At 39.0% G+C, this 14,964-nt stretch overlaps 1 protein-coding gene across 4 annotated transcripts in view; it reads left to right on the top strand.

The window, feature by feature from the left end:
* The window catches only part of BCAT1 (branched chain amino acid transaminase 1), a 108,866-nt gene that overhangs the window by 77,672 nt on the left and 16,230 nt on the right, over positions 1–14,964 (top strand). For all 4 annotated transcript variants that reach the window (XM_079139409.1, XM_079139408.1, XM_079139407.1 and 1 more), the window contains 3 exons: positions 5,271–5,413; positions 11,685–11,770; positions 14,655–14,795. In XM_079139409.1, the coding sequence (XP_078995535.1) occupies positions 5,271–5,413; positions 11,685–11,770; positions 14,655–14,795 (370 nt within the window). The remainder of the gene's footprint in view (positions 1–5,270; positions 5,414–11,684; positions 11,771–14,654; positions 14,796–14,964) is intronic.

Here is a 14,964-nt window from a genome sequence, read left to right as displayed (position 1 = left end):
AGAGCACAGAGCTGTGTCTGTCAGAACTTTTCCAACTGAAATAAGGGAAAACAAATAAATGGAAGAACGTAACAGTAGACCTAATACTGTATGATGTGTTGAACATAACTGGAACACCAGAAGGAGAGAGGAAGAATAAATATTTATTATAATAATGGCTGAGAATTTTCCAAAATGAATGACAAAAACCAAAGTCTGGGTACAGGAGGCTCAAAGAATACCAAGCAAGAGAAATACTAAAAACATCAAATATCATCTTTAGATTGCTGGAATTCTAAAGACAATGTAGGAAATCTTTAAATGAACCAGAGGGAGAAAAATGCCTTAAGCACATAGGAACAATAAAAAGAATTACAGAGGGTGGGAGGAGGGGAAAGAGGGGGACATGCTAGAAATGACGCGGGCCAAATTTTGCTGTTTTATTGTGTGCATGTGCGAGTATGAAACAACAAATCCCACCATGTGCACAGCTATCATGTACCAATAAAAAACAGGGGAAAATAAAAAATATAGATTGAACTTTAAAAAAAATGTTACATGAACTCCTGGTCAGAAACCATCAAACGAGTGGAAGGTGGAGTGAAATAGTTAAAGTGTTAAAGTGTTGAAAGTGTCAGAAAGGAATTGTGTAGGAAAAGGAATCTGCGAAGATGTTCTTATTTTTAACTGATCTAAAAAATAACTGCTTGTTTAAGGTGCACTCATACATTGCTGGTGGGGTTGCAAATTAGTGCAGCTACTCTGGAAAGCAGTGTGGAGATTCCTCAGAAAGCTTGGAATGGAACCACCATTTGACCCAGCTATCCCACTGCTTGGCCTATACCCAAAGGACTTAAAATCAGCACACTACAGAGATACAGCCACATCAATGTTCATAGCTGCTCAATTCACAATAGCAAGATTCATATTTCTGTACAGCATGGAGTGAACCCTCGTGTGATCTATGGACTTGTCTGCCACACTTAAAGCAAGGTGTTAATAACAGGAAAAACTGGAGCTGGGGAAGGGGTTGATGGAATCTCTTTGTACTTTTTGCTTATGCTTTCTCTAAGTTTTAAAGAACTCTAAGAATAACATCTATTATTTAAAAAAAAAAAAAAAATACTTTGACTCAGGCCCAGGTAGACTGATCATTGGAAGTTGATTTGAAGTGTCTCAGGAGAGGAGAGTCTTGGAGCTCCTGATCTAAGCAGTACTGGCAAGAGGGAGGCAGAAACCAGAGGGTGGACTTCTAACCTATATGCCTTGCCTCCAGGATATTGTCAGTCTCTCTACTCCTATGCTTCCTGCCTGGAGAAGTCCAGGGAAACGCGATTGTGCATTGTGTCAGCTAATTCAGTTAGCAGAGACATTGAAGTCAACTGCAGATTTGTGTGTTATTCCCTCAGTCTAATTGAGTCAGCAATTACCCTCCAAGCACTTTTTAGGACTCCTGTATTCTGTTGGTATTATTAAATAGCTATTGATTCTCACGAGCTTCAAGACTTTCTGCTTTCTAAGTGACTCTGAGGAAAGAAGCATTATATTTTCCTTAATTCTAGGATTATTCCACTATTTTTAGCCACTGGAGATAACACTGACCTTTTTTATTTGTTTTGGATTCTGGAGATTGAACCCAGGGCCTTGCACATGCTAGGCAAGCAGTCTTACCATTGAGCCCCCTTTTTCCCCCTGATTTTGAGACCTGGTCTCCCTAAGTGGCCTAACTGGCCTCAAAATTGTGATCCTCCTGCCTCAGCCTCCCAAGTACTGTACTCCAGAGGTACTCGTGCACCACTGGACCCAGCTAACATTTGCCTTTTGTTTCTAAGTGCACGTGATAACAGTAACACAACAGCACAGAGCTGAGGGGGAGTTGTAGCATCGTGGGCCTCATTTGGCTGCACAGTGCAACCTCCAGGAGTCTTGCCCAGTGCTGATATCTGGTCCTACCTCTAGAAAGTTTGGTTTCCCTGGTGTTGGGTATAGACTATAAAATATCAGGATTTTTAATGTGCAGCCAAACTTGAGAAGCACTGAACCAGAAGAAGGTCTTTCATCATAGGAACAGCTTTGGTCCCCAGCATTTTCTTAATTTAGAACAAGTCACTTATTTCTCCCTCTTTGTCTCCTTGTGACCCCACCAATATACACAATTATCCTTTTTCTTTTTCCTTTTCTTTTACCACTCTAAGGGAGGACATTGGTAATGCCTGTGGGAGCAAGTTGTATATGGGAAATCTCTGCACCTTCCTTTTAATTTTTTTCTAAAACTAAAACTGCTCTAAAAAAAAAAAAAAAAAGAAAGAAAGTCTTTAAAAACAAACTACCTGATTTCCTTGGGGCATTGTATTTATTTATAATCAGGATGAAAATACTAATGCAGATTAAGTGAGATGGTATAAAGTGCTTGTCACATAGAAAGCCCTCTGCATAAATGGCTAAATATGTTGGCTTGTAGTCAGAGACATTGTATCACACTATCTGTGAGTCTGAACAGTAAAATCCTTTCTTCCTCTTCATCCTCAAAAGTATAATAAAGTATAGGGCTGTCTTGAGGTGACTCCATGAAATAATGTAGGTAAATACCTAGTACCCCGCCTGACAGTAGTGACCTCTCAACAAACAGTAGCTGATAGTAAGAGGCTTTCTCACTTTCTTATTTCCTCTTGGGGACCCTCTTTTATCTTAGGAGAAATCAGCTGGATTACCCATAATAGAACTTATTCTCTTGGTGGGATGTATTTAATATCTCTAATCTCAGATGTTTATTCTATTGAAATGTATGTTGAATTTTTTTCCTCTGTAGGCAGTTTTCCCACTTTTTCAATTTCTTATTCCTCCCTCCTCCTGAAAGGACATGTGTTTCTCTTCTGAATATTAGAAGCACATGGGAGGGAACCCTAAAGTATTACCAAGGCATCAGTTCCCCCATGGATCTACATAAGACAGTGAACAACTAAGAGAAAATTTTGTATGAAGGATAAAACATCTATAGAATATAATTACAAATCAGTCAAACATTGAACATTAAAATCCTTCCAATGCATTGGAACCGTTGCCTTTAATTTTTCTCTCCCTGCCCAGGTGGCTTTATGATGCTGGGGAACCAGGGTCTAATTCAGACATTCTCTCAAAAGGGTGTGTGTTTGTTCTTAGAGGCTTGTTTAAAAGGCTATGCATGCTGGAAGAATTCCCATTGTGTTTTTAATAGATCAAAGGACATTTTACACATGAAATCATCATTTCTTTTTAGACATGGCAGAATCTCACCGTTGTATCACAGTGAGAGAAACTTGAACTAAAATTCAACTGAATATTTTAAAACATATTACATGGGGATGTGATAGGCTTATATAACTTATTTATTAGCTTTTGTTATTTGTTTTTTTCCAAACAATTCTATGACACACACACACACACACACACACACACACACACACAAGACATTAAAATAAGTAATTTTATCTGTCAGATGAAATGACGAAGCAAAAATATGACCTGATTTCCTTTTGTTACTGGACTTAACCGTGGGGTGATAACTCAGTAAACCCAACATAGGTTGAAAATATCCCAAGCTGAAAATGCTTTTAATACATCTAATGACCAAATACGGCACCTTAGCAACACGGCTCACTTACCAGTTGTTCAGGCTTTGCGTGTGGCTTCCTGTTGCTTCTCAATCTGTCAGTACTGCTAGCTTAGGAAAAGGTTAAAATTCAACATTTCGAATTATGGTTTCTTCTGAATGTGCATCACCTCGGCACCACTGTAAAGTTGAACCCCCAAGGGGACAGGGGTGGTCTGAGGTAGAAGAGCAAGAGCTTTCTACCTCAGGCCTGTGAACCCCAAACACAGAGTTTTTCTGCTGAACTCTTCCTGCAGTCTGGTTTATACTATTATTAAAAAGGATTTCATGTTTTAATTAAGTTATTAACTGTTTACCATCAATTCTAAGTCAGGGTGATGTAATCTTTTTATGGTATTTAGACAAAGGCTTCCTGTATGCCAGACTTATATCATCTCCAGATTGATCAAGAATTTATGTTGGTCATCTGTTTGAGGGTCTTTCAGTGAACATTACCTCGGAGTCAGTCAGCCTCATCATGCTCCACTGGCAATAGCCAGCCATGTAGTATAATACCAGTTTTCCCCAGTTTTCTAGACTATTTCTGTGATTAGTCAATTTTCTTTCAGTTGCAAGTCATAAAACCAACTCCAGCAATCTTAAGTGGAAAGGGATCCACTGACTCATTTAACTAAGATGGTGGCGATGTACCTTGTAGGGTTTGAGATCGCCGTTGCCAAGTTTCTTGTCCTTGCAGGTACAACCCCAAAAAGGAGAAAATACTTAATATTTTAGGTTTCATACATTAAAAATAAACAAATGAACCCAAAGAAGGGCTTCATGGTCACTCTTGAATTTAATTGCAGTAAGGCAAGATGCTCCATAGGAAAGCCTGTGTTTTTGTAAGAGGGAAGATAGTGGGAAAGGAAGTCATATTTATTTGAAGATTGTCATTAACCATTCATCCACATTTTGCAATATGCTCTGTGATTTTCTCGTTTAAGTTTAAATAAACCATAACTTTGAAATGTTCCAAAACTCCATTGTCATTCTGGGAAGATGTGCTATGCTTTTATGATTAAAAAAAAAAAAAAAAAATCTAGGGTAAATAAAGTGGGTTGAGAAAAACAAGCTTTCAGAGTACATTTTGGTCAAACAGGATTTTCTTTTGTCCCACCTTTGGGAATTCAGACACCAAGAATTTGGTGGTTTTGGAATATGTTAAAAGATTTCAGATCAGAAAGCATCAATTAATGCTCTGCTGCTTGAGCTTACTATTCTGAGCCTTAGTTTCTCATCTGAACACCAGAAATAATGCTAATGGCTAACACATAGTGTCGGTGTGAGGTTTAGATTAAATAAGTCATGTAAAATGCTTGAAGTGTGTGAAAAAATACTTAATAACTTCTAACTGTTGTCATTAACTTCTTGGGTATTTACCTGTGTTCTCCTGACATCACTTTTCATGTTAGGATTCTGAGATTTTGGCCTCCTCTCTCTCAGATGAATGCACTTAGATCACTTAGGTTCTCTGGTGAGTTTTCCTTTAATGTCATGGAGTTAACTAAAGAGAGTACACACATTAAGAACAGGTTGAACATATTAAGAACCTTAAGTATGTTGACTTCATCCACCTGTGAATTAAAGACATACATATTTGAGTGTTGAAGATGAGGTTTGGGGTGACATTTTAATCATCAGAATATTTTCTCTCCCTTAAAAGGAATTACGGCTCGTCTCTTTTTGCCCAATGTGAAGCTGCAGAGAATGGTTGTCAGCAGGTTCTTTGGCTCTATGGAGAGGACAATCAGATAACTGAAGTCGGAACTATGAACCTTTTTCTCTACTGGATAAATGAAGATGGAGGTAATACATTCAGATTTCAGCTCTGTGCTATTTTTTGACCATTTTCAATAGAACTGAAAAGACAAGAACTAGAAAATTAGAAAGAGGAATTAGGTAACCCAATTCCAAAGGTGAAGAATATTGTGCTTCTGCTCTCCAGTTGGATATCAGTTTTAGTTTCAAGAAGTTATAAAAATTTTGTTTTTGTTTTGATGGACTAATTACTGAGATGTCACATTAAGGGATTTAAGTCACTGTGATTTGAAGATATGCTGCTCGATGCCCTTTGCCAGGTAACTTTCTCCTATCTGAACACCTTGCATTTGGAGATAGGTCTCAGATCAGTTCAGTGAGCACTAACTATCAACAAAATTTGAAATACCGTAGTAATACAGTCTACTGATTCTGTTGCTAGAGAATTTGATGTACCCTCTTGATACACACATACGTGTGTGTGCATGTGTGGGTGTGTCTATGTTTTTCTCTTTCTGTGCTGGGGATCGAACCCAGAGCTTCCTGCCTGCTAGGCAAGTGCTCCACCACTGAGCTACCTCCCCCAAACAACTTGTTAAACTTTTTAAAATAATTGCTGCTCTGTATTCATACTTCGATAACATGTCAGAAAACCTCCAGATTTACTCTTGAGCTCCATTTGGTTAAAGCACACTATAAAGCATTGTATGTTAAGATTGTATCTAAACCCTGGTTCATTCAAGACTATTACTGTATGTCTAGAAATCTAGAAATCAGTGCTTCTTTACCACCTTTAATATCCTGAATGCTGATTACCTTTCTTTGCTGTTTTTTTTAATTAGTTGTCTGAGACCCTTGGGGTTTGGTGAAGTGTTGACAATGTATATACCACTAAGTTAAATGGCCAAAAGTGAGGAGGAGGGTAGATATGCATTTATTTCTGTTAGAATTTTGATAGTCCCAAAAAATTTAGAAACACATTTTTAAGCTTGTTTTTCCTCCTGGACTGCTCATTCCACAGTGAGTGTCCTGACTTGAAATGTAAAATGGTGTTTCCCAATTCTTGTGAGGTCTCAGTATTGGTTTCAGTTAACTTTTTCAAATGGCATTTTAATTCTGCACTAGCCTCTGTTGCTCTTATGTTATTTCGCTACCAAAAAGAGGAAAGTGGTGATTCAGATGTGGCTGAGTGCAGAGCCGTGTACCAATTTAAGCATTAGCTGCAGAGACTCAACAGGGTGGGCCTTATATTCCGCCAGAGGTAGGGAACACAAGAGGTGTGGGCAGCGCCACATGCCCTGGGCTGGCCCTTGGTCATCCTTGGCATATGAAAACCAGGTACAGCTCATGCTCATTCTTCTACTCCTGCTGCTCATACTTGGTACCGTTTAAAAACTACACTTAAACTGAAAACTTGTGAATTTTAATTTTTGATTTATTATATATACATTTATCAAAAACGATGCCAGGAAAAAGATGATGGCAAGTGTTGAACTCTGTACTTAGGAGAAAACAACTGACTTCCATTCTTCTTCCCACCTGCCTGCTCCTGCCCCCATCCCACCCACTCCCCAAACCCGCACAACCCCAAACCAGAAGAGTTGAATCACTCAGACTGGTGCCACCATTGTTTATGGCTAGATGTCAGGATTTAAACATCCTCTGAGTCAGAGCTACAGGATTTACTCAGAAACATCCAGAAACTACCTGGCTCAAGAAATGTTCCCTATCCAAACAAGAATCAGGGAGCATTTCTACCATGACTTTTAAAGGTCAGAATAAAAGTGAATTTGTCTTCTGCCTCTTGCAAAATAAGACCTTAAGAGTTATGCTTTAGTAACTCTTGCCCGAGACAACTTTAGGTTCAGTGTGAACCTTCAGTTGGGGGGTGGGGTGTTCCACCAAATAGGTTAAATAAATCCATAACAAGGAGAAAGGAGATGGACCATACTAGGAGAGAATGTCAGCAACAACCTTCAGACCAAAAAGTAGATGCTGAAGCAACTCTGCAGAGACTTTGATTCATGCCGTGTGGCTTTCTGAAAATACAGAGATCTGAGTTGAAAGTCAGCAATATACTGATTTTTTTTTTCACAAATTTCAACTACAGGACAGATGAGCAGAATTCTTTCAGTAATGACCCCCACCCTCCCACGACCCCACACCTGCCACCCCTCTTGAACAAGGTACAGAAAGGTAGATAAGGCAGACACTGTGTGTTGAAAGTTTAGTGCTGTGCCAGGTGGCTATGGCCCTTGGTCTGTAGCTCATGGGGATTTTGATTCCCGTAACCAATGGTGATAAAATCACATATCCTCCATTTTCTTTTTTTTTTTTTCACTCTGTTGATAAGTAATTTAACATGTATACCTCACTGTTTGAACAAATTTTATTTTGTCCTGGATGCTGGAGATACTTAGAAAAATAACAGCCCAGTCCTGTGGTTGTCCTCACGGTTGGCATGGGAACATGATGGCCACGGGTATTGCTGCTGCTATGTCCACCCAGCCCATGAACCTTCTTGGCCACGTAGATGTTCACACTCTCTCCTCAGAGCTCTGGTCCTGGGATGTCTGCATGCTTAAGTATTTTGCAGCCTCTCAAGTTTTTGTGGAGAACTCGTCAGTATGGATTTCCTTGAGTCTTTAATCAAAATTATAAGCTCTCCTGCCCTAGTTAGTCTTCCGTACTTTCCACTGCCCGTCCCTCTTTTTTTCCTCCCTGATCCATCACGATGTTTAACACAATAATTGTTTGCCTGTGCCTGTAAGAAAGTAAGTAGGGAGTCAAATCACTTTGGTTCATAGAGCTTAAAACAGTTTACATTTGTATACTTGCTGCATAAGTGAGTCATTGTGCTGCTGGTGTTCAGGACTCTTGTGTAAACCTGCATTCCCACTCTCCATTGGTGCTTGACTTTGGGAAGTCACACTCGCACCCTGCTGTTATTGCTTCTAAATTCCTCATCCCCTCAAAATGATCTCTTTGTCAAAGACAAGCTGCGCTTGTAGGTTCTGTTTTCCTCCTGTTGGGCAATCTGGAGTTGGTTCTGGCTCTTGTGAGCATGTTTGTGGTTACAGAGGAAAATGAATATTTCTCACCCAAATGTTGTCATGTCATCCTCTCTGTCTGGCAACCAGAGGAGCAGATGTTCTGTTCCTTGACCTCAGGCTAGTGGTTACAGTTCTGGGTGTTAAATGGATTTCACAAAACAGCATTTGCACATGCAAAGCCGCTGTTTTCATTTAACTTTGTGTAGTCTTAGAGCTGTGGAAGCTTTAGGAAAGGTCCAGTTTGGGCTTGCTGGGAGTGTGTGTGTGTGTGTGTGTGTGTAATAAGCACACGCACATATAGATCCATACATTTATGTATCTAGCTAACTAGCTATCGCAAAACACATGTTTATTTTGAGATCATCAACGCTTCTAAACACGACAAAAAGTAGCCCTAAGGATAGTGCCAAGAACAAATTTCTTCTTTGCAGAAAGCAATTTTCAGCACATGATTTTCAGAAATGAAATCCCAAAATGCATGTCTCCCATGTATCCTAGCAAGGAGGGTTTATTTATTTGTTTGTTCAAAAATATTCATTGTTTACCACACTGGGCCAGCCACAATGCCGAGTTTTGAGGATCTAGGAATGAATCTGGACTTTGGGGCCCCGTGTAGCTACCACACTGGGGCAGGGGAGGCTGGAAGCACCGAACTATGTGTACTGAAGGAAAGGACAGTGCCCAGTGTCGGGACACTTGAGCTGTGGTCCTGCTTTAACCCCAGCGTCACCAACCTTGGCAAGCTCATCGCTTGTGTTTATTTCTTCTTCTGTAAAACAGGATTGATTTAAGTGAGTTCTAAACTTCTTTTTTTTTTTTTTCAAATATAGTTTTTTTTTTTTAATTAAAAATCATAAATTTACATAGGGCAATGTTGTTTGATTCATTCTGTTATTTTTTTCCCCTTCCCCCCACCCCTCCCACCCCTCTTTTCCCTCTATACAGTCCTTTCTTCCTCCATTCTTACCACCCTCCTTATCCCTAACCCTAAACCTAACGCTAACCCCTCCTACTCCCCCCCCCCCCCGTCATATGTCCTCATCTGCTTATCAGCGAGATCATTCGTCCTTTAGTTTTTTGAGATTGGCTTATCTCACTTAGCATGATATCCTCCAATTTCATCCATTTACCTGCAAATGCCATAATTTTATCATTCTTCAAGGCGGAGTAATATTCCATTGTATATATATGCCACAGTTTCTTTATCCATTCATCAACTGAAGGGCATCTAGGTTGGTTCCACAATCTGGCTATGGTGAATTGAGCAACTATGAACATTGATGTGGCTGTATCTCTGTAGTATGCTGATTTTAAGTCCTTTGGGTATAGGCCAAGGAGTGGGATAGCTGGGTCAAATGGTGCTTCCATTCCAAGCTTTCTGAGGAATCTCCATACTGCTTTCCAGAGTGACTGCACTAATTTGCAACCCCACCAGCAATGTATGAGTGTACCTTTTTCCCCACATCCTCACCAACACCTATTGTTGCTTCTTTTCTTGATAATCGCCATTCTAATTGGGGTGAGATGAAATCTTAGTATAGTTTTGATTTGCATTTCTCTAATTGCTAGAGATGTTGAACCTTTTTTCATATATCTGTTGATTGCTTGTACATCTTCTTTTGTGAAGTGTCTGTTCATTTCCTTAGCCCATTTGTTGATTGGATTATTTGTATTCTTGGTGTTCTTTGAGTTCTTTATAGATTCTGGAAATTAGCACTCTATCTGAAGTATGAGTGGCAAAAATTCTCCCACTCTGTAGGCTCTCTCTTTACATTACTGATAGTTTCCTTTTCTGAGAGAAAGATTTTTAGTTTGAATCTATCCCAGTTGTTGATTCTTGCTTTTATTTCTTGGGCTATGGGAGTCTTGTTAAGGAAGTCTGATCCTAAGCCAACAAGTTGAAGGTTTGGACCTACTTTTTCTTCTATAAGATGCAGAAATAGAGCAAGCAATTATGAAATTCATCTGGAAGAATAAGAAACCCAGAATAGCTAAAGCAATCCTCAGTAGAAAGAGCGAAGCAGGGGGTATCGCAATCCCAGATCTTCAACTATACTACAAAGCAATAGTAACAAAAACGGCATGGTATTGGCACCAAAATAGACAGGTAGATCAATGGTACAGAATAGAGGACACGGACATAAACCCAAATGAATACAATTTTCTCATACTAGACAAAGGTGCCAAAAATATGCAATGGAGAAAAGATAGCCTCTTCAACAAATGGTGCTGGGAAAACTGGAAAGCCATATGCAACAGAATGAAATTAAACCCCTATCTCTCACCCTGCACAAAACTCAACTCAAACTTCATTTTTAACTGCATAAAAGCCTCGGGGAGCCCCAGGCCATCAGTGTGGTTCCTTCCAGCTTTCACTACCTAGTGCCCTTTCATGCACACTTTGTGAATTCCTTTGCAGACACATATGGGCAATGCTTTATTTTATAAAAAGTTTAACATCTTCATGGAATAACTGTAGGGTTTGAAGAGTCAGATCCCTGGGTGCCAGAGATGGGGAGGAAAGGCAGATGTTGAGTACCAAAGACTACCTGTTGTAAGAAGAGCTTGTGTGGCTGAGGGACCACATTTGATACTGAGAGATGAACCCTGGTACCAGCGTTCACTGTGTTAGGGGCCTGTGGTCCTCTCACAGTGAACAATGACCCAGCTTTGGAGTTTGTTTGGGGGGATTTCCTCTTCTTGGGTGAAGTCAGCATCTACTCTTTGGTGCTGACACTCCAGCAGGTTTGCAAACCACTAAAAAGATAGATTTCTCAAAGGGCAGTGCAGAAGTAGTGCCCAGCCCAAGTAGGCATGCATATTTCTTTTTCTCCCTCCCATGGTACTGAGGATTAAAACCCAAGACTTTGTATATGCTGGGCCGGCGCTCTACCACTGAGTGACATCCCCAGCCCTTTTTCTTTTGAGATAGGGTCTTTGCTAAGTTGCTGAGGCTGGCTTCAAACTTGTGATTCGCCTACCTCAGCCTCCCAAATAGCTGGATTAAAGGTGTGCACTAGCTGCATGCACATTTCTTAGGGAATCGCCTCCTCCACAGAATTCGTAGGTTTGGTAATGTGTCCGGTGTTCCTGAGCAGTATCCTGCCTACCTTACTGTAAGTACCAACCAGGTTTTATCTATTAAGATAAATTTTGACATCAGGGTGTTCCCCTTGAAGAGTGTTTTTTACTTTTTATGATATGATAGTGTAAGACCATCTCATTATTTCATTGATTAAGGATACGTTCCGATTTCTAATTGACAGAGGAAGAACTTGCAACTCCTCCGCTAGATGGCATCATCCTCCCAGGAGTGACGAGGCGGTGCATCCTGGACCTGGCGCACCAGTGGGTGAGTGCCTTTGACTTGAACACTTTCATAAGCCCGAAACAAAAAAGTAATCAAAATAAGCATAGCCTCTTGGTAAAACAATATCCTGTGGTTTCGACCAGTGTTATCTCATCTTTAAATCATACCTTGAGTCACTAGATAGAAAGAACTCCCTAGAAAGACCATCTTGGCAAGCTTATCAAGTAAGTATTGTTTCTAGGGAAGGCCAAAGAAACCAGTTTAGCAAGATGTCCTAATGAGGAGGCATTCTAGTCCTTGCCTCAGCCTTTATACTGGTTATCTCTCACTGACTTCTATGGCCAAGGTTCTGTGTGCGGCTGTCCCTCCAGGCCTGTAGTTCACCTTGCCACCATAGTGTGGTTCTTCTGTTCCTCTATTTAGTCCAGTGTAAACCATCTGGCCATACAAATGAAGAGTCTGCCTGACATTTTATATGTCTCCTAGCAGAAACCTGTTGGTTTGGCAGCCTTCTTTCTCTCTCTATTGCCCCCTAATGTCCATAGTCCATACATGTGCTTGGTTTAAAATCAGAACTTTGAGGCAAATGTAAAGTTGTTTTCAGTAGACTTTCAAATCCATGCGACGCAGGCAAGACTATTAAACTGTTTGGTATTGGAAATGACACAGCAGTCTCAAGATGGATATTGGATGAGTTGGTTGTCTGGCAGTTCCTGGAGGGAACTTTTGACACATGTGTTAAAATGGCCTTCAAAGGTCAACAAATGCTTTGTGCATTCGGTGGTCAGACAGTACTGAAACATTCAGAAACACACACATTATCTAGGAGAGTACTGGCAATTCTCTGGAAAAGACTCTGAAAGTAGAAGAAATGTGCTATAAATAATTCTACAAAACCCTGAAGTAGACAAGACCCAACTGCCACATGCTGGCTGGCACATTGGGCATGACATTTACAAACTGTTGTTATAATTTCAAACAGCTTGCCCTGTCCTAAATATGTTTGCAGTTGGAAAGATATATTTTTGAAGCTCAGTAATTTTTGTTATATTAAAGAAAAAAAACCAACCAAGTACAGAAGGTTTGATGACAAGTTGCAAGTGGAAATGCTTTCCCACACTAATGATTTGCTAGCATGAAAAATAGGTTATTATGGAGGAAGTTTTTCTTGACTCCTTGGCTGTAATTTATTTTAAAAGCTATTTTAAAACAGTGAGACATAAAATGCCAAGAGGCATGTGGGGGGTTACCACTACTTGCCAAACAGGGAAAATTGTCCAAAGATAAGTAAAGATGAACAGAGTAAAAACAATTCTGTTTATTTACCAGAGTTTTATTTATTTATTTTTTCTTTTCCAGAACATGGAACTGAGCTTGTTTTCAATAATGTTGGCTGATTTACTGGAACTTATTTATTTACCTTTGAACAACATAATTCCAAGTGCAGACTGAGAAAAACTTACATATTTCTATTGCAGACAAACTTTCCTATCCTTCTAAATCCTCTGACAGCATCATACATTCTTTTTCTAATATTTTGACTCTTGCCAAGGGCTTTGACTTCTATTTTTATGTATTGTAGGTTTATAGGTTTGTTTGTTCTTTTTTTTTTTTTCTTTTTAAAATTTTGTTCCTTTTAGATGTACATGACAGTAGAGTATATTTTGACATATTTTATATACATGGAGTATAACTTACTCTAATTAGGATCCCATTCTTGTGATTGTACATGATGTGGAGTTTTACTGGTTGTGTATTCATATATGAACATGGGAGAGTTCTGTCTGATTCATTCTACTATCTCTCCTATTCCTGTGGTTTAGAGGTTTTTTTTAAAAAAAAGACCTTAATCTTATTTTTCTTTCAATTTATCTAATTTTATTGCCCCTAATTAAAATATCCTTTTAACAAACTTTGGAATTTAATCTCTACAATAAAAGAATGAGAATGAAAAGATTAAGGAATAGTATTTAAAAAGTAGTTTAAGCAGGTAGCTTATAAGCCTTATAAGCCTCCCAAATTTTTCTTCTATTTTCTGTTCTTTAGCAATTAAGATATTTAAACAATTGAGCAGAGGTGATGAAGTTACATACTTATTCTATGATGAAACTCAATCTCATGTGATACTAAAAAAGAAAGAGGAAAATTATCAAGTCAACTTTTTGTGAATTTATAAAGAATATATATATATAAAATGCAATTTCTCAAGTAAAGTTCAAGCATACCTTTATTTATTTATTTATTTATTTATTTATTTATTTATTTATTTATTTATTTTTGCGGTACTGGGGATCGAACTCAGGGCCTTGTGCTTGCGAGGCAAGCACTCTACCAGCTGAGCTATCTCCCCAGCCCTATACCTTCATTTTTAAAAACCATTATTTCAGATATTTGAGCTCAGTCTATTTTTTACTCCAACAAAGACACAGTAGAAAGTGGACCAAATTTAGGGACAATCAAATCAGACGTGAGTTCAGATTCTGTTTCTGCAGTTTACTAGCTCTGTGGCCTTGGGAATACTCCTTAACCTCCCTGAATCTTATTCTTCTCCTAAGTGAAAAGGAGACAGTAATACTTACCTTTAAGTTCTTTAGAATTAAATAACTTGGTTTGTGATGGGTAGATGGGTAACCATAATTATTAGTAATGTATTGTTACACTGTAGTTAATAAAGTATTACATTGTTCTTTATGCTGAATTATGTGGGGTGTACATTAAGTAGCACTTGGAATGAGGTAGTTTTATATATTCTGATAATCTCATTTACTTGTTACTATGGGTATGCAAATAGGTGGCTTAGCATCTCAGTGCATTTACCAATACAGTGATATTATCCCCCAAAGGATGATTATGACATTACCCGATTTGAATTGGAAAGTAAAATACTAAGGTAAGCATTGCATCTTATTTTGTATTTTGCAAACAGGGTGAATTTAAGGTGGCAGAGAGGTACCTCACCATGGATGACTTGACAGCTGCCCTAGAGGGGAACAGAGTAAGGGAGATGTTTGGCTCTGGCACAGCCTGTGTTGTCTGCCCGGTTTCTGATATACTATACAAGGGCGAGGTGAGACAAGCTGTTCTTTCCTTCCTGTTATTTTCAAACATTTATTACTTATAATTTAATTAACTTTTAAACTTGTGAATGAAATTTTATTTGGACCCAAGATGCAGGGTTGTTTTATAACATGGCATTACATTAATCAAGAGTTTGCTCAGATGAACCTGTGTTGGCA

The sequence above is a fragment of the Sciurus vulgaris genome (genome assembly GCF_902686455.1).
Source record: "Sciurus vulgaris genome assembly, chromosome: 5".
In the NCBI taxonomy this organism is placed as follows: Eukaryota; Metazoa; Chordata; class Mammalia; order Rodentia; family Sciuridae; genus Sciurus; species Sciurus vulgaris.
This window is presented reverse-complemented; position numbering and strand designations above follow the sequence as displayed.